This window comes from Myotis lucifugus, unplaced genomic scaffold, assembly GCF_000147115.1.
Source record: "Myotis lucifugus unplaced genomic scaffold, Myoluc2.0 scaffold_273, whole genome shotgun sequence".
Taxonomy (NCBI): Eukaryota; Metazoa; Chordata; class Mammalia; order Chiroptera; family Vespertilionidae; genus Myotis; species Myotis lucifugus.
Genome location: NW_005871321.1, coordinates 128,149 through 145,657, shown reverse-complemented (window position 1 = coordinate 145,657; position 17,509 = coordinate 128,149). Strand labels below are relative to the sequence as shown.

General features: G+C 56.8%; 1 protein-coding gene across 10 annotated transcripts in view; it reads left to right on the top strand.

Moving 5' to 3' along the window:
• Positions 1-16,516, top strand: part of WHRN (whirlin) — a 63,549-nt gene extending 47,033 nt beyond the window's left edge. For 4 of the 10 annotated variants that reach the window (XM_014464878.2, XM_014464876.2, XM_023763036.1 and 1 more), the window contains 6 exons: positions 2,075-2,107; positions 10,681-10,752; positions 12,017-12,530; positions 14,377-14,558; positions 15,065-15,187; positions 15,469-16,516. In XM_014464878.2, coding sequence (XP_014320364.1) covers positions 2,075-2,107; positions 10,681-10,752; positions 12,017-12,530; positions 14,377-14,558; positions 15,065-15,187; positions 15,469-15,651 — 1,107 coding nt within the window. In that variant the 3' untranslated portion in view covers positions 15,652-16,516. The remainder of the gene's footprint in view (positions 1-2,074; positions 2,108-10,680; positions 10,753-12,016; positions 12,531-14,376; positions 14,559-15,064; positions 15,188-15,468) is intronic. The other 6 variants (XM_006099354.3, XM_023763038.1, XM_023763037.1 and 3 more) reach the window with 4 other exon arrangements.
• Positions 16,517-17,509: the final 993 nt, after the last annotated feature.

Here is a 17,509-nt window from a genome sequence, read left to right as displayed (position 1 = left end):
ACATTGTCCTGCTGTAGGAGCTGGAGCTCTGAGGGTGCAGTGCTGCAGACGCAGGTGGTTAGTGGGCACAGAGGGGCCTGCAGCCACCGGGAAGCAGCTGCAGTGGGCATACCTTCCCCTTGCAGATCCCAGCTCCCAGCTCAGCCTGGCTTTTTTTTTTTTTTTTTTAAAGCTCTGGGTGAACTTCTACTCTTCTGCCTCCTACCCCTACCACTGAGTCACCTTTATCCCCAGGGGTCCTAATCCCTTCCTGGGGTGACCCCGGTAGCTGCTGTGCATTCCTGTAGGCTCTGGATGTGGCTTTGGAGGAGACGATATCATGCTTTGGGATGAGCAGGTCACTCCGGGGCAGGGAGGAGCTGTCCCCACCTGCGTACACTCTCTGATGTGCCCTGATGATGGCCCCATGAGGCTGCAGGGTACCGAGTCACTGCTGTAAAACCCGAGGTCGGGGGGATGGCAGGCTCCAATTCTGGGGTGCTGGGATGGGGTGTGTTCTAGCCTGGGAGGCAGAAGATCTAGGTTTAGCCGTGGTTTCTCTGGGCCTCAGTTTCCCATGTGTAAAATGGTCTGACGTTGTTGCTGGCGCTGGCCACAGTAGCCCGAGGCCCTGAGGGAAGATTAGGCTGCGGGACTCGGAGGAGCCAGGGTGACTATTATGCCCGGGAAGGGCTTTGGGCAGGGGTCCCAGCCCAGAAAAGTGCTGCCCGTGGCCAGTCTAAGCCACAGGTGTGGCAGTTCACCCTGCCCTGCCAGAGAGACCCTGCAGATTGGGGCACCCTGGGGAAGGCAGAGTTCAGAAAGGCCATGGGATGACTTGGAGCAGGAAGCTTTGGGGGAACGGATGGAAGGGGTCCCCACGCTTCAGATGTGAGTAGCTATGGAAGTCTGTGTCCCACCAGGTAGCACATGCATGTCAGATCAGAACTAACCAAGGCCAGAGTGAGCTCTCAGAGATGCATTCTTCTTTATTATTTTTTTTCTTTTTTAATTAGAGCTTAGAGAGAGGAAGGGAGAGGGATAGAGAGATAGAAACATAGATGAGAGGGACATCGATTGGCTGCCTTCTGCACGCCCCCTCCTGGGGATCAAGCCTGCAACCTGGGCACGTGCCCTGACCAGAATGGAGCTGGGGACCTCTTGGTTTCAAGGGTCGATGCTGAACCACGGAGCCGCACCGCCAGGTTCAGAGGTGGATTCTAAAGGAAGATTGCCCAGGCAGGAGAGGCAGTGTGGAAAGGTCACTTCACCCCTCAGTGCCTCAGTTTCTCCCCTTGCATTGGAGCTGCTTTCCCCAGCTGTTGGAGGATGCAATGATGAGCACCTCCCTGCTAGTGCCAGCACCCAGAGATGCTGCCCACAGCCCAGGGCAGGTGAAGCCTCGGTTCTTTCCGTCCTTTTCCAACCTGGCTGGGAAGACCCCCCTCCCTGAGGATTTGCACCCAGGGCCTTGCAGACACAGGGAGGCTTCTGGAAAGCACTGGGCTGGGCATCTGCCACACCCTCTCTAATCTGCGTCCCACCCAGGGCCCTCCACATGCACAGCCAGGCTCCTTTTCTCAGACTCTGAGCTTTCCTGCTGCACAGGCTTCGGCCTTGGAGATCCAGGTTTCCCCTGATCAAGTCTTCTGAACAGGGTCCTCCTTCAGGCTCTCCCTCTCATTAGCAGGTGTGACCTTGAACAAGTCACATCTCTTCTGGAGCCTGTTTTTTTCCCATCTGTCAAATGGGAATAAGGACCGCAGCGCCACCTGCTGGAGAGTCCCAGGATTGCCCCAAGGTGAATGACCATCTCCTGAAGGTCCTTCTGGAGGACGAGTGTCATTTCTGCAGAGCAGTGAGGTTTCCTTCACACAGGCAGTTAGAATGAACGTAGCAACAGGGCCTTTTCTTCCCCATCCTTCCATTACCTCTGACCAAAGCCTTCGAAGTGAAAAAAGAGAACTGTGTTTATTTTTCCTGTGTGTGTGTGTGCATGCCTGCACGGGTTTGGGGGTTTTTCTGTGCCCACCCCATCCCTAATATTTATTTGATGTATTTTTCTTTTTGCCTTTTGCCCATCCTTTCTCCCCAGGAGCGGCTGCTGTGGCTTATAGACCTGATGGAGGTACCGTCCATTTGGCTGGGTGGGGCTTTGGGAGTCCCTTAGTTGGGGCAGAGGTAGAGGGGCTGTGGCCCTTCCCGCCTGCCACCCCCTTATGTCTGCACTCAGCCGCGGAGGGCTCTGGGGTTCTTCGTGGTGCTCACTCTCTCTCCCCAGGTTTCCTCAGGCTCTGCCATTCCTTGCTGTGTGACCTCGGGAAGTGGTGTCACCTCTCTGAGCTCAGGTTGAGGATGTCATTTCTGTGCTGTGCAGCTGTGGAGAGGCCTCTTGGACTTGCATATGTCAGACACTCTGTCGGCCTGGATGTTCTTCCCACTTTACATGGTCTGGCTGCCTCCTGTGTGTTCTTTGTCCCTTACTTCACCTGCCACCTCTTCCGAGTAGACTTCCCTGATTCTCTCCAGACTTTTAGCCTCTGGCTCCTCCAGCACCCTGGACTTCCCTTTGTCATGGCTCTTGTCTCATTATATTCTAATAATCTGTACCAGCCGGGCCTGTTACCCACCTTGATCTTGGGCTGCTTGTAGGTGGCGACTGTTTCCCTGATGCTTAGCACAGAGCCTGGCCCATACTTGGGGCCTTTCTTAATAATAGCAGCTGGCATTTGTCGGGAGTTCGCCATGGCACTGGCATCATGCTTTCCAATCATATCTTCTTTGACCCTCCCAGTAACTAGTAGACACTGCTACGATCTCCATTTTACAGAGAAGCTCACAGAGGAGAAGCAACTTGCTCCATGCTGCTCAGCGTTGCTCAGCCAGTGAGTGGTAGAGTCAGGATGCACCCCGGGCCTGCTGGCCTCTGAGCTGCTGCTGTTAACCCCTGTGGCCTGGCTGTGATGCCTCCCTGGAGGAGCCCACCAGCTGCTTGTTAACATTATCCATCTGTCTGTCTGTCAGTCTGTCTCTCTCTCCTCCCTCCCTCCTTCTCTTCCTCTGTTCTGTGAACAGTGCTGACTGGGTGCTCACTATGTGCTGTGTACAGTTCTAGGTGCTGGAATACAGTACGAACAGCAAAGAAATCCTTTCCACAATGGAATTTGGGGTCATGCTGGGGTGTTAGCGAGATAAACCACTGAAATGCACAGGATAAGTGGTAAACGTGCTAAAGGGAGAGATAAAGCAGGAAGGGGATTTGGGATGGGGTTGGGTGATCAATCAGAAAGTGACACCTGAGTACCGATGGGGAAGGGGTTGGGGAGATATCCATGCCCATCGCCCACTACTGGGAAGAGCACTTCAAACAGAGGGAACAGCGGGTGCTCCCTGAGGCAGGAGCGGGCCTGGAGTGTCCGAGCAAAGTCTAGGGGGCTGTGCGGCTGGAGCAGGGTACGTGCAGGGAAGGGCCCTGGCAGGTCGGTGCTGAGGACTGGATGTTGACTTTGACTCTGAGATGGGAGCCACTGGCAGGTTAGAGCCAGGCTGACATGGTCTGGCTTAGCTTGAACAGATGCCTCTGATCGCTGAGAATAGACGAGGGTGGGTTTGAACCAAGAACAGGTTCAGTCCCGGGAAAGGCCTGGGAGGTTGTGCAGCCTGAGCTGCTAAGGGGTGTGATGACGAGCTCTGCAGGCACCAGCTCTTTCTGCTGCCTGGCTAGTCCTGGCCTTGGTGTCTCCTGGGAACCCCCTCCTTCCACACACGGCAGGGCTCGGACTGGGCACCTCCTGCTGCCTGTGTGTGGAGCCACAGGACAGAAATGCCTCCTCCTGGAAGTCCTCCTGCAGGAGTACAGAGCACCAGCCCCATCCTGGGTGTCAGGAGCCCCACAGCCCCTCTGCTGTGTCCCTACCATGCAGTGTGCCCTTTACCCACTGTCGGCCTCAGTCTTCCCATCTATTTGACCGAGGCAGACACCCCCACCCCAGGCTCCTCTATCTCAGATTCCTCTCTCTGTTGGGAGATGCTGGGAAACACTCGAGGGGAGGCACAGAAAGGAATGGCAACCCTGTATTCCCACCACGTCTCTGTGCATTTGGACGAGGGCTGCAGCTTTACTCCAGAGACTGAGCCTGAAAAATAATGTACACTCACCACTGAGTAAGTGCCAGGCCCTGGTCTGCAACAATGCCATGTATTCGTGAGCTTTGGCTGAAGCGATGCTGAGTAACAAACAACCCTCCAATTTGGATGAATAATTGCCTAAAACATTTCTTTCTTATGGCCCAAATCTCTGACCTCATGGAGCTCACACTAATACCTCCATTAATATGCCTGTCAGGTGCTTCAGCCTCTTCCGGAGTTTGTCTCCCCAGGTAAGCAGGGAGAGGTGGTGGGTTGCAGGCAGAGACCACATCTTTCTCCTGTCTGTGTCCCCAGGGCCAGCCCAGGGCCTGGCACAGAGTGGGAGCCCAGGAAATGTGGAGCAGAAGCTGAAATGAAACCGCACTCCCGGCCACTCAGGATTCTCTTCTAACATTCTGGCCTCCTAAACACTCCTCCCTTGTCATAGGAAAATGTCCTTTGCCTGGCACTCGGACAGGCAGGGTGGCAGGCGACTGGCTACCGGTGACCCAGATGCCCCAGACGGTTGCTCCAAATGGAGCCAGTTTCCATTCTGCCCGAATCCCCTGGCTCATGCTGCCCGCTGATCAATCCCAGGTCAGACATGGCTCCTTCTGCAGCCTTTTCCCTCAACCACACGCAGTCAATCAATGGAAATCAGATGCAGCCCTCCCCCAGCGACAGATTGTGTTTATTTCCCATGTGCCTAATAGAGACGCAGCCCTGGGAATTTCTGTTGCCTCCGAACAATATCATTCCTCTCCCATGAAGGAGGCAGCCCGCAGAGCCGAGCGCAAGCACGGCGGCCTGCCCGGCAGTTCCGAATTCCTCATCTCGTGCAAGCAGGCCGGGCGGAGGCCTTCAGTGCATGGGATCTGCAGGCCCACACGTGACTCGCCTGACTAGTAGCCGCGTCACCTTGGGCAGGTGGCGTCAGCTTTGGGAGCCTCAGTGTCCACATCTGTGTACTCGGCTGAAAGCCCAGCCCTCTGTGGGTGTCCTGAGGATTCAGTGAGATCAGGCGTGGACTTGCAGGCGTGGAGTTCATGGAAGTTGATTTTACGGCTACTCTAAAGGCTGGCAAAGGGCACTGCAGAGGAAAAGGGTTATAGAGGTCACGGCCAGCCTGGTACACATGGAGCAGATGCCATTGGGAGTGTGGGGCGCAGCTGGGACTTGCCCCAGCCTTAACCACAGCCCCTTTTCACCTGGATTTGAGAGGTTTTGCATGCCCAGCCTCTCTGCCTGGAAGGGGCTCTCTGGGCCTGCCTAAGGGTGAGCCACTGCCTATAAAGGCCTTACTGCCCTTCCCCCCCTGCAGGAGGGTGAGAAGTGGGTGCAGGGGTGGTTGTCAGCCTTTTGCTGCATCAGCCTCCTTGCTCATGGCCTCCATGCCCCTCCTCAGCCAGGCTAAAGGAGGGTGGAGAAGCTCAGGCCTGTCTCAGACCCCGGGGAGAGCAGAAGAAACCCATCTATTCACTCACTCACTCACTCAGCAGGCTTCCGTGAGCGCCTCCTGCATGCCAGACTGAGCTGGGCACTGTAGCTGTGAGCAAGACTCCGAGCCCGCCCTCCTGAAGCTCAGCAAGTCCACGGGGGAGGCAGCCTCAAATCATCTACAGAATTCACACTCTGATAAGTGGTGGAAGGTGGTGTGAGAGCCTGGGATGGGGGCCCTGACCAACCTGGGGCATCGTGGGTTGGTCGACGCATAACCACTGAGCCACACCCGCCGGGCTCCTTTTTCTCTTATTCTCCTCCCTCTCTGGTCCCCCTGTGACCTTGAGAAGCCTTTGTGACTTAGTGCTCAGCTTTTCCACCCGCCTCAGGCCTCTCCCTGTGCATTTGGGGCAGACGTGGGGGGAGCCTGTGGTCCTGGCATCAGAGTAAAGCAGCGTGAAGAACAAAGGGCTGAAAATAGCATCTTTATATAAGAGCCCCCCATCGTAATGGGGGACGGAGGCCTAGAAACCAGGGAACTGGGCCGGAGGGAAGGGGGGCGAGGGAAGGGCCTCATTTTGCTGAGGTGGCACCTGGGCCATGCACACCTCCATTTCCAGGATCCGGAGTCGACCTGGCAGAGGCTGGCACAGGGGAGTGCCCTTATCACTTCATTTCATCGTGTCCCCAAGTTCCTTCAAACCAGACTCCTGGGATATCCAGGCCCAGACGGGGCCAACTCAGACACTAAGGTTTTTGGGTGTTTTTTTTTTCTCTGAAAGGAAGGGAATTTGGAGGCCGAAAGAGATGGGGCAGCAGGTGCTGAGGGCATCCTGGCCCTTGTGGGAAGCAGTCTGGATAACAGTCAGACCTGAAATAAGATTCAGCTTCCTGCCCCATCTTTGCTGTGTGACCTTGGGCAGGTGGCCTTCCCTCTCTGAGCCTCAGGCACCTCAGATTGGAATGGGAGAAAGATCCCTCTGGGTCTAATCCTTCAGCTGGGCACTGGCCTTAGCGGGTGTAGGAGAAAAGGGACCCCAAGAAGCTGGGGGTGGGGGAGGGGTGGCCAAGATGCTCATGCCGACTCCCTGTGAGCTCTGACCTTGATCCTCCTCTCGAAGCCTCTTCCCCGAGCGTTTCTGCTGACGCATCCCCGGGCTCTTGCCTGCTGTCTGCAGCTATTTCAGATGCACAAGGAACATGGCTTGGGGACTCGGGGCTCCTGAGCGTCTGGATTCGGCAGATGGAGTCTGGCAGGGCTGGGCTCCGACCCGTCTGCCGTTTGCTCCACTCGCCTCCCTCCCAGGGCTGGCCATTTGTCCTGCTCCTCCCTCCCCTTCCGCCTTCCATCCCTGCCCTCAGTCTTGCTCCAGGATCTCATTAATAGCAGAGAATGGCTGAGACCAGGGGCCAACAATGGCTGTGCTCTCTCTTGGTCCAGAGAGAGCCACTCCTGGGGCCCTCTAGTTCCTACAGTAGCAGGGCCCTATCCAATTCTGGGGCAGGTAGCGGCTGCATGGGCTTTGGGGTCCCCCTGGCCTGGGTTAGAAACCTGATCTGTACAATGGCTGTGTGGCCTTGGACAAGCCATGCCCTCTCTGGACGTATGTCTAGAAGAAGTGAGCTGGGGAAGATCTTAGTGCCTGTTTCACATTGAGAATCTAATGAGGTCATGTACATGAAGCGCCCAGTAACTGAAGTGCCTGGCACACAGTAGGTCCTCCAGTTTGTAGTTCTCTGATCTTCTCAGAGAAAGTCACGCCTCCCCTGTATGTCCAGCACACATGCTTGTTCTCAGGCTCTGGGTCCTTCCCCCTCTCCTGGGCCCTTTTCCAACTGCCAGCCCCACCATGGATCCTGAACAAGAATTCTAGAGCAGCTACTGTGTGTGTGGCCCTCTGCTTGGTGTTGGGGACACAGGGGCCCACTCATCTTTTATCTCCGGGGCCTTCTCCATAAGTCAGGGCTGCCTCATAAATACTTGTTGAGTGACTAAGTAACTGCTGCAAGTTCCGAATGTGTCAGCACAGGAGAGCATCCTGTGTCTCGGTCCCACCAGGACTGTCACCCGAGTCTCCAGCGTGGCTGCAGGTGGAATCTGGGGGCAGGTGACAGTGCTGCATTGGACGGTGCTGGGGGCCCCTCTGGTCTTTGCAGTAGGTGTGTCCCAGGCTTCTGACACTCTTCGTGTCACCTGCCGAGGTCAGGATTGTGACTGCCAACCCTCGGGAAGTCACTGCATGTATGTACCCAGCCCCACCTCGCCATTCACCTTAACTGTGGCTGGCGGTGGTGCCCGCTGGACTGTTTCCAGGGAGCACTGGACGCGTTACATGTCGGCGTTTGGAGGGGGTTGTGTGCGAGGGCTGCGGCTTCCTTTCCGCCGAGGCGTTCCTATGGGGCCAGGGCATGTTCTGCAGCTATTCAGTCTCTGAGGCTCGTTTGCAAGATCTCAGACGTCTGGTGTAACAGCCGTCTCCCCCTGTATATTGTGCCAGGCTCTGTTCTGAGCATTATTTTAGGTGTGACTATATCAACCCCATGAGGGAGGGACTGCTGTGACCCAATTTTACAGATGAGGAAACTGAGGCACAGAGCAGTTCAGTGACTTGCCCACCACCCGTCAGCTGAAGGCAGAGCTGGGTGTGATCTCAGAGAAGCCAGAGCCGGTGTCGCTAGTCAGTGGGTGAGAGAGCAACCTCATCACTCCACCTCCCGGGGAACCCCCAACTGTCCTGGCATCACTGAGGCCGTCAGCAGCATCTTCCTGGGAGTCGGCGTGCAGGGGACGGGGCTGGAGAGAGCAGGCGCCTGTCAGGGGAGCCTCAGCTTTATTGGGAAATGGGGCAGTCGTTCCAGCCTGAGTTTGCACGAGAGGCATCATGGGACCAGATGAGGAGTCCTGGGAGTGAGAGGCTCAGAGCCGGGAGGGCCGAGCATCCTGTCCATTGGCGGGTTCCCATGATCGTGTGCCCTTGGCCCACACAGAATGCTCAAGGCTTCGGGAGGAGCCCTGAAGATGGGGTCCGTGAGGATGACCCAGCAGCCTCTGCCCTTCCATCCGCTCCCATTGCCCTCACCCTCATCCAGGCCACTGCGCAGCTCCCCATGGTGAGCGGTAGCCACCTCACTCCATTCTCTGCCTGCGTAGGCCGCCTCCCCGTGACAGCCAGAGCGACTGGCTGATTCACTTACTCCTCAGTCCACTTGTGGACTCATTAATTTGCTTAATAAATATTTATCAAGCAGCCACTATCCTGAACACCGAGGACAGAGTAGGGACCAGGCAGTTACAAATCCTGCCTCTTAGGAGTGTTTATCCTACTGACAATAAGCACATTAATAGTATAACATCAGGTGGTGATCCGTCTTATATAGAAAAACAGGGCCAGGGGTTAGAGTGGGGCATGTGTGTGTGTGTTTGGGGGCGCGGGGGAAGGTGTGGGGGGGGTGTCAGGATGCTGTTTTAGACAGGGCTGGTCCAGGAAGGCCTCGCTGAGTCAGAACTAAATGAAGTAAGGGAAGAGCCAGTAGCCCTGTGGGCAGAGGGAGCAGTGAGTGCAAAGGCCCTGAGGCAGAACCATTCCATCCTGTTGGCAGGGGGAGTAGCAGGATGAGTACAGAGTTTGGAATTTCCTCCAAGTAGGAAGGAAAGGCCTGAAGGGTTATGAGCTGGGAGGGACATTATCTGACTTGTGTTTCAAAGATTACATCTTGGCTGCTGGGTGAAGAATAGTGATCAGTGCAAAGGAGAAAAATAAAGCAGGGTTGGGGGTGGGGCTTGTGATTTCCTGTGGGAGGTGGTACTTCAGTAAGGTCTTAAAGGAGGTGAGCGAGTTGAGCGTGCTTCGTGAATAGAAGAACGTTCCAAGCAGAAGGAAGAGCTGTATGGAGGCCCGACATGCCTGCATTGTTCTAGTCTGGCTTGAGAGAAATCGTGCAAAGGGGAACTTCGCAGAAGGCAAACTTGACTGTGTCTTCCCGGCAACCCACTGCCCTCGGGTCCAAGTAGCTCCGTGCTTGACTCATGTGGAACCGCTGGAAGATTCTCAAACATCCTCTACCTTTCTGCTTTATGTATGACCTACCCTCTGAAACACCCATCTTTCCTCCTTTGCCCAGCTTACCCACAAGACTCAGCTTTCATCCGTGCTCACTCCTCCAGGAAGCCTTCCCTGATAACCCCTCCCCGCTGCATTATACGCCTGTGCTTCCTCACTCTGTGCACAGTGTCCTCTGTGCTTGTTTGTGTCAACCCCACTGTCTTTAAGCAGCTGAAGGCAGGGGTCATGTCTAACCTCCTCTGTGTCCCAGGCCCTGTCTGTATGGAGCACTGAGATGACTGGGTCAGTACTGATCTCTGCACTTGAGACTTGAGCTAGGAGTTGTTCATGGAGGCTTTGCCATCCTGGGTTCTGTGGGGGTGGAGAAACGGCTCCTAGAGCCCTCAGGAGAGCCCAATTTAGAGAGGAGCACTGCTTGGCCTCCCAGGAAAGGCCTAGAGATGGCCTTTCGGCAGCTCAGTGTCGCTTGAGAGAGCATGAGGCTTCTTCTGGTGAGTTAGGGAAGGAAGGAGGAAATGGGCATTTTTGCCAAGTAACAGCCATTGAAACCTTAACCATCCTCCCCTCTCCGCGCCCCCCCCCCCCTTGGAACCATTACAATTAGAAGAGGGAGGGAGGGATGAGTGGGGAGGAAAAGGGAGAGAGAGAGAGAGAGAGGGAGAGAGAGACTTTCCCCATCCGCCTCTCATTTGCATCTTGCCACTTGCACACCTGCCTGGGGTTGTGAGGGAGCAGCAGAGCGAAGCCTTGGTTTGGAGGTGCTGAGGGTGTTGAGCAGCACCGAGCTTCAGGAATTCCCAGTAAAGGTCAGAGCCACCCCACAGCATCTCCAGGTTGTCCCGGGGAGGCCTGGAAATAGCAAGTCTCAAAGGAAATTGATTTTAAAATGACTAGCAAGGAAACTGACATTAATTTTAATGCATAAATAAATTCCAGCGGAGTGGGACCGGCAGGAGTCACATAAACCACGTGCAGGTGGCGTAGGGGCCATAGACCTGGAGTCTAGAGAGCAAACTGGTTCCCCGCCTTGGTTTATGTTTGCTCACATCGTCTCCTCCTCCATTTCTAGAACACTCTGGACCTGGAGGAAACGGGCCAGGCCGTCCAGGGCAATATGAACGCCCTCCCAGACGTTTCCCTGGTAAGAGGCTCCCTGGCCCTTTCCTCGTGTTTTCCCCTCCATCGTCTGTGTGGGCCCTGGGGGCCGGCTTCTTGGTGAAAGCCAGTGGGAGAGGACAGAGGACTGGGCTGTTCAGATGCAGTCCCAGGCCTGTGCACAGTGTGTCCCTCCCCTCTCTCTAGCGCCACCAGGACGGCTCCTTCCAGGCGTTTTAGGTGGGGCTGTCAGGCTGTTCGCTTCCCCAGTTGGTGTCACTTTGTCTGAACGTTCGCATAGCAAACACTGAAACATGGAGCGCATGGCAGAGCGCCCTGAAGAGGTCACGTGACTGGGATGGAAATGGAAGTTGAACATGACCTTTGGCCCAGGTGCACACAGCAGCAGTCTAGATCACTTTGTGATTCTGACCCAAATAACTCTTGGATGGCTTGGGCTCTGGAGCCAGGCTGCCTGGGTTCAAAGGCCACCTCTGCCACTGACTGAGTGACTCCAGGCAAGTTTCTGGGCCGCTCCGTGCCTCAGTTTCCCCACCTGTAAAATGAGGGTAAGAAGAGTGTACCTAACCCGTAAGTCGGCGGCAACAGGTAAACTGGCTACTTTAGGGAAAGCTTTTGGAACAGGGCCCGTGCTGCCGTAGAGCTATAGTGTCGGATACTGGCACAGGCGGAGGGGGAAGAGTAATGACAGTATCCGTAGCTGCCACTCACCCAGCACCTGCTGGGCGGCAGGCACCTTGCTAACCCGTTCTACGCCTCCCCCTCACATCCCACAGCTCTGCCGGCAGGTGGCTTCCCCCACTGCCCAGGGGCGCACTCAGAGAGGTGCAGTGCTGCGCCCGGGGCCACACAGCACCCCAGCCCGGCTGCCTTCCTCCTGTCCACACTCGCTGCCTCCAGTCCTGTCACACCTCCCGTCTCTAGTGGCTAAAACCATCTCCTAAAAAGAAAAGCCAGAGAAATGCCTTTATTGTTTTTCCATCCTGCGCATCCCGGCTTTAATTATGTCTCGTTCCCTGTGACAAGCCCTGGCTGATGCCAAGGGCTTCAATTCCCAAAGGTAACGGTGCCGTCCCCAGAGACACAGCCAGGATCTCCAGGCTTATCAGCTGCCGAGATGCTGGGAGAAGTTTTCCACTCGGTGTTGCATTATTCAGCGCAGTGTGGCCAAGAGCTGATAGAGCTGGGACGGAATTCCAGCCGGGCCGGGCCCACTCTGCTGTCCGATCTCCCCTCTTCCAGCCGCAATGGGCTCTGACTCCTTCTACTCCTGCTGGGTCTTTTGGCAGGATGAAGTCAAGTCCACGGCCGAGGGGCTGCCTGGCTACAAGCTGCCTCCTCCCCCACCACCCCTCGCCCAGCCGAAGAAGCTCGGAAGTCAGGACCAAAAGCCACCTTCCTCCGCCTCTTCCCACTCGGGCATAGTCTTCTCGGCTCCGCAGAACCGCAGCCCGCCGGCTGGCACCGCACCCGCCCCAGAGGCCCCCTCAGCGCAGGACTCGCCCTCCTCCCCCATCTACGCCTCCATCTCCCCTGCCAACCCTGGCGCCAAGCGGCCGCTGGATGCCCATCTGGCCCTGGTCAACCAGCACCCCATTGGCCCCTTCCCCCGGGTCCAGTCACCCCCGCACCTGAGAAGTCCCCCCGCAGAGACCACGCTGGCTGGGGGCTGCCTCCCACCACCCTCCCCCTCGGGGCGCCCAGACCAGACAGGCACAAACCAGCACTACGTCATGGTGGAGGTGCACCGCCCGGACAGCGAGCCCGACGTGAACGAAGTGAGGGCGCTGCCCCAGGCTCGCAGTGAGTACCGGCAGACACTGGGGGCTGGGCTGCGGGGCTGCTGTGTGATCTCGGGGGTTCGTCCTCTCTGGGTTGATCTGCCCACCTGCACAGTGAAGGTTAACAGGTGCTCACCCAGCGAGGGGTCTCCTAGCCCCGGTGTTCCCCCCAGGGTGAGGGTGGCTGGGGAACAGGGTCCTGAGCCCACACTGAGGAGCTTTGGAGTCAGACACACGAGTGTGAGTCCTGGCTCTGCCGTGTACCAGCTGTGTGACTGTGGGCCCGCTACTGTGCCTCTCTGAGCCGCGTCCCCATCCTCGAATGGAGGTGGCAGTGACAGCCCTGCCGGCTGCTGTGCGGGTGGGGCTCCCCCTCCTGCATTCACCTACCAGCCTCCCCAGAGACTGAGCTTGTTGAGGGCAGGGGTGGCTCCTGCAATCTTCGTCCCCCAGGACTTGGCACGGAGAAGGTGCTGGGGGACGGTGGGCCCCTGGAGGTCGCCTGACTTGGGGCTGAAGGGTCAGAGTGCAGGATGGACCTACCAGGAACCCAGGAAGCCAGCCCCAGGCTGCGGCCCCGGGAGTTTCCAGACAAGGAGGTGGAGGGAGGGGAGGAAGCCTGAGCCCTGGGCAGGCTCCCCTCCTCCTGCAGAGTTGGGCACATTTGTTGGATGCTGCTGCCATCTTGTGGTTAAAGTGATATGTGGGGGGGCTCCCCCTATGGCCTGGAAGGTGGTGGATGGGTCAGGGGACCCTTACTGAGTGTCTGCTGTGTGTCATGCAGTGGCCAGACTAGGATGCAGAGTGCAGAGTCCCTGCGCGCAGTGGCTTGGTGAGGGGAGGCAGCTGAGGGAGAGATGTGGTGAGAAACCCGAGCTGTCATACTTGGATCACTGCTGCTTCGAGACCTGCCACTGAGCTGGACACGCATGATTATAAGGGCTAACCATTGTACAGCACCGTCTTGCGCTGGACACTGTTCTAGGGACTTTTCCTATTTTAGCAACTCATCTAATTACCCCCAACAGTCCTGTGAGGCTGGTACTGTTATTACCCCTATTTTATGGATGAAGAGGCACAGAAAGTAACTGTGGAGCCAGGCAGTCTGGCACACGTCTGCTCTCTTGACTGCTTCACGCTGTACGTCCTATCTACTGGTCTTTATGGGAACCCCATTGGAGAGGCGTCACTGCTTCTGATTAGCACAAGGACATGGAGGCTCAGAGAGGCTGTGTCACTTGCCCAGCGTTGCACAGCTGGTCAGAGGGAATTCCTATCCAACCTGCCAGACATAAGAGTGTGTGTTCTTGATGCAGGGTCTCAGACTCAGGGACTAGGCCATCACGCACATAGTGAAGCAGCTGGGGTTGACCGGGGAACCAGAGGGGCATGTGTCCACACTCAGCTCTGGCCAGTTGGGGTCGTGCAGGGGTGCAGACCAGGCATGGAAGAACTTCCTTTTTTTTTTTTTCCTCAAGAAGCTAGAAATTTAAATTTTATGTGAAATCTCCTAATTTGAATGTGTTGATCCACCATTAAAAACTGACAGCATTGTATGTGTTTAAAAAACAATAACCCCACATCTGTGGGCTGGGTTTGCTCCCTGATCTCTGTTCTAATCATTACACCAGGGGCAGTCAGGGCAGACATCCTGGAAGTGGCAGCCTTGGGGCCAGGCCCAGTTGGAAGGGCAGGTCTCAGTGGGTAAAAGAGTGGTACCCTCCAGCTATCCCCAACCACCCAGTCTTTGCCCAGGGAATCCCCCCAAGCCTTCCAGTCTGCAGCGTCATCACCTCCTCCAGGAAGCCCTCCCTGATCCCAACTGTATAAATCACATTCTCCTCCTATTTCCCTCTCCCCCCCCCCAGCAGCCTCCACACTCTCTCAGCTCTCGGACAGTGGGCAGACTCTGAGTGAGGACAGTGGTGTGGACGCTGGCGAGGTGGAGGCCAGCGCCCCTGGCCGAGGCAGACAGATGGCGTCCACCAAAAGCAGGAGTAGCAAGGACCCACCTCGGAACGAGAGGAGCACAGAGGGGGCAACCAAACCGGTGAGTGAGGAGGAGGGGGTAACAGAGGGTGAGAGGAAGAACAGGAAGTCCCTGACCAGGGTTCAGCTTGTCAAGTGACCACAGGGAATGGAGCGAGCCCCTCACTGGAGGGGTGTGGGCACTGGAAAGGGTATTAGCTGGAGGCCCAGTTCAAGTCCTACCTTTGCTGTGACACTGACCAGCCGAGCCCTGAGGCTGGTCTTGAGACCCTTAAAGCTCAGTCCTGACATGGCGAGGTGGCTGGGGGAGGGGGGGGCGGGGGGGGGGGCAGACCTGGATTGAGTCCTGGTGCCACCACCAGGCAGCCTTGGCCATCCCTTAACTTCCTGAGCCTCAGGGATTTTTGTAGCAATTAGGAGCTGAGAACACCAAGTACTTAGCTTGCTGCCTGGCATATTGGAGGCTCCCAACACAGGCTGGCGTCTGAGCCCTGCTGACCTAAAGCTGTCATGCCCAGGCCTATACACTGAGAAGGCCTTCGTCACTGGTCTCCTTCATACCCGCAGCCTGGACTCTTGGAGCCCACATCCACCCTGGTCCGAGTGAAGAAAAGTGCGGCCACCCTGGGCATCGCCATCGAGGGTGGCGCCAACACCCGCCAGCCGCTGCCCAGGATCGTCACCATTCAGGTACTTCCCCAGGGGCCCGCTGACTATCTCCCCCGACCCCTGGGAGTTTCCTCTCAGCATCCAGGGTTGTGCCACCCCCACAGGTGACCCAGCACTGAAGGGCAGACCAGGCTCATACGACCTTTGCTCTCCCTGAGCCTCAGTTTCCTAATCAGTGCCATGGACACCCAGATGGTAGCTCCCAGGCTGGCAATGTCAGGTCTGACCCTGTGGGTGGCCAAAGCCAGGCCAGCCTAGTCCTCAGGTGCCCTGCGTGCCTCCGACCTGTGTCTCACCCACAGCGCGGCGGCTCGGCCCACAACTGTGGGCAGCTGAAGGTGGGCCACGTGATCCTGGAGGTGAATGGGCTGACGCTGCGGGGCAAGGAGCACCGGGAAGCCGCGCGCATCATCGCCGAGGCCTTCAAGACCAAGGAGTGTGACTACATCGACTTTCTGGTCACCGAGTTCAATGTGATGCTCTAGGGGCCGAGGCCTGAGCGCCTCCCACCGCTGCCCAGCCCCTGGCCCGGTCCCTCTTCCCTCCTGGCACTGACGCTCCCTGAGGGGCCAGGGCCGCATGGCCAGGGTAGCAGGAAGACACCCCCACTCCTTCCGGGCCCGCTGGACCAGAACCGGGAGAGGAGGCGAAGCAAACAGGAGGTCAGGTCAGGTCAGGATCTGGTGCCGCGCCCGGTACACAGTAGGCACTCACTACAAGTGTGGGTTTCAGGAAGGGGAAGGACACAGTGTCTTGGCATGTCCACCTGCGGTCGGCCAGGGCCTGCTCCTCTGGGTGGAGTCGGGGGCACTGTGCCCCTGGCCACCTAGGACCTGGCCCATCTCCAGATGCCTTGGCTTTGTCTAGAGCAGCGGTTCTCAACCTGTGGGTCGCGACCCCTGAAAATACATCCTGCATATCAGATATTTACATTACGATTCATAACAGCAGCAAAATTACAGTTATGAAGTAGCAACGAAAATAATTTTATGGTTGGGGGTCACCACAACATGAGGAACTGTATTAAAGGGTCGCGGCATTAGGAAGGTTGAGAGTGAGGTCATGTGAGAATTCATGGACATGGCCCCCAGCCAGGGGGCATCTTGCAGGACCTTTAGTGCCACAAATAAGCATCAAGCACCCCCTTCCCATTTACCCCCCATTCCTCCGAGCTCCTTGTCCCCCATGGTATTTATTATTTATTTCCCTCTCCACACCCTGGGGACCCAAGACCCCAGCTCCCCACCGCACCCCCTGCCTATCCCAGAGGCCTTGCAGGTGACCAGCGACGTCAGTGTATTTATATACAGAGCTTATGACTTTAATTTTTCAATAAAGAGATCTGAACAAGGTTAGGGTCCCGTGTGCTGCGTGGCCTGCCTGTGTGACTGGGGTCTTGATCGCTCAACGTGGAGATGGGGGGAGGGCAGTTGGAGGCATCAGAGCACCAGACATCACCACCCTCTCTCCCCCAACCCCCCACATCGGAAATGCAGGGGCACTTAAAACCACACCTGCGTCTTGGAACACCCTACCTGAAGGTGGTTTACAGATAATACTCTTAGATTAAAAGGCGAGGGTATGTCATGGGGCAGAGTACACAATGTGTGTGGATGTTTTAAATTGCAGAGAGGTGGCCCACCTTAAGGCAGGTCCCAGAAACTGACTCAGCGGTGAGGATTTGTATGCAAGTGATTCATTAAGGAAGGGAGAGGCAGTGAGGAGTGGGGGCTCAGGAGGGGAAGGGGAGGAGCCAAGCCTGGGAGGGGACACCAGAGTATAAGCTATACCTAGAGCTGCCCCCCCTCAGGGTCCTGGGACAGGGCTTTCATGCTGTCAGTCGTTGATCAAGGCCTGGGGGAGAGGGGAGACATAGTAAATTCCCACTCACATCTCGCCCTCTATCTGTGCAGGCCACATGCTGTTCTAGGAGCCCAGGGCAGTGGCTGTTACAAGTAACAACACGTGGAGGGGAAAGAGGAGAGGGTGGCAAGAGGTGGTCAGCTTCCCAGCCCCTGAGCCCATTTCCTTCATCCCCAGGGTTCCTCTGGGACAAGAAGAGTTTGAGAAGGTCTGCTTTGCCAGGCCCAGTGTCCAGCGCCTGCCAGAATGGGTTCGGGGCAGTTGATTCCACAGACCTGCACCAGATCCTGCTCTTGGCTGCCCTGGTTCCCTCTCCAGGCCAAGGAGATCACCTGGAGACCAGAACCCTGGATTCCGCTAGACCTTGAAGCAGCCTATTCCGGAAGGTCCTAGCCCCGCCCCAGCCCTAACACCCCTGCAGGGAAGAACCCTTACCTGGCAGCAGGAGAGCTTCGTCAGGCCCCAGATCTCCTGGCTTCA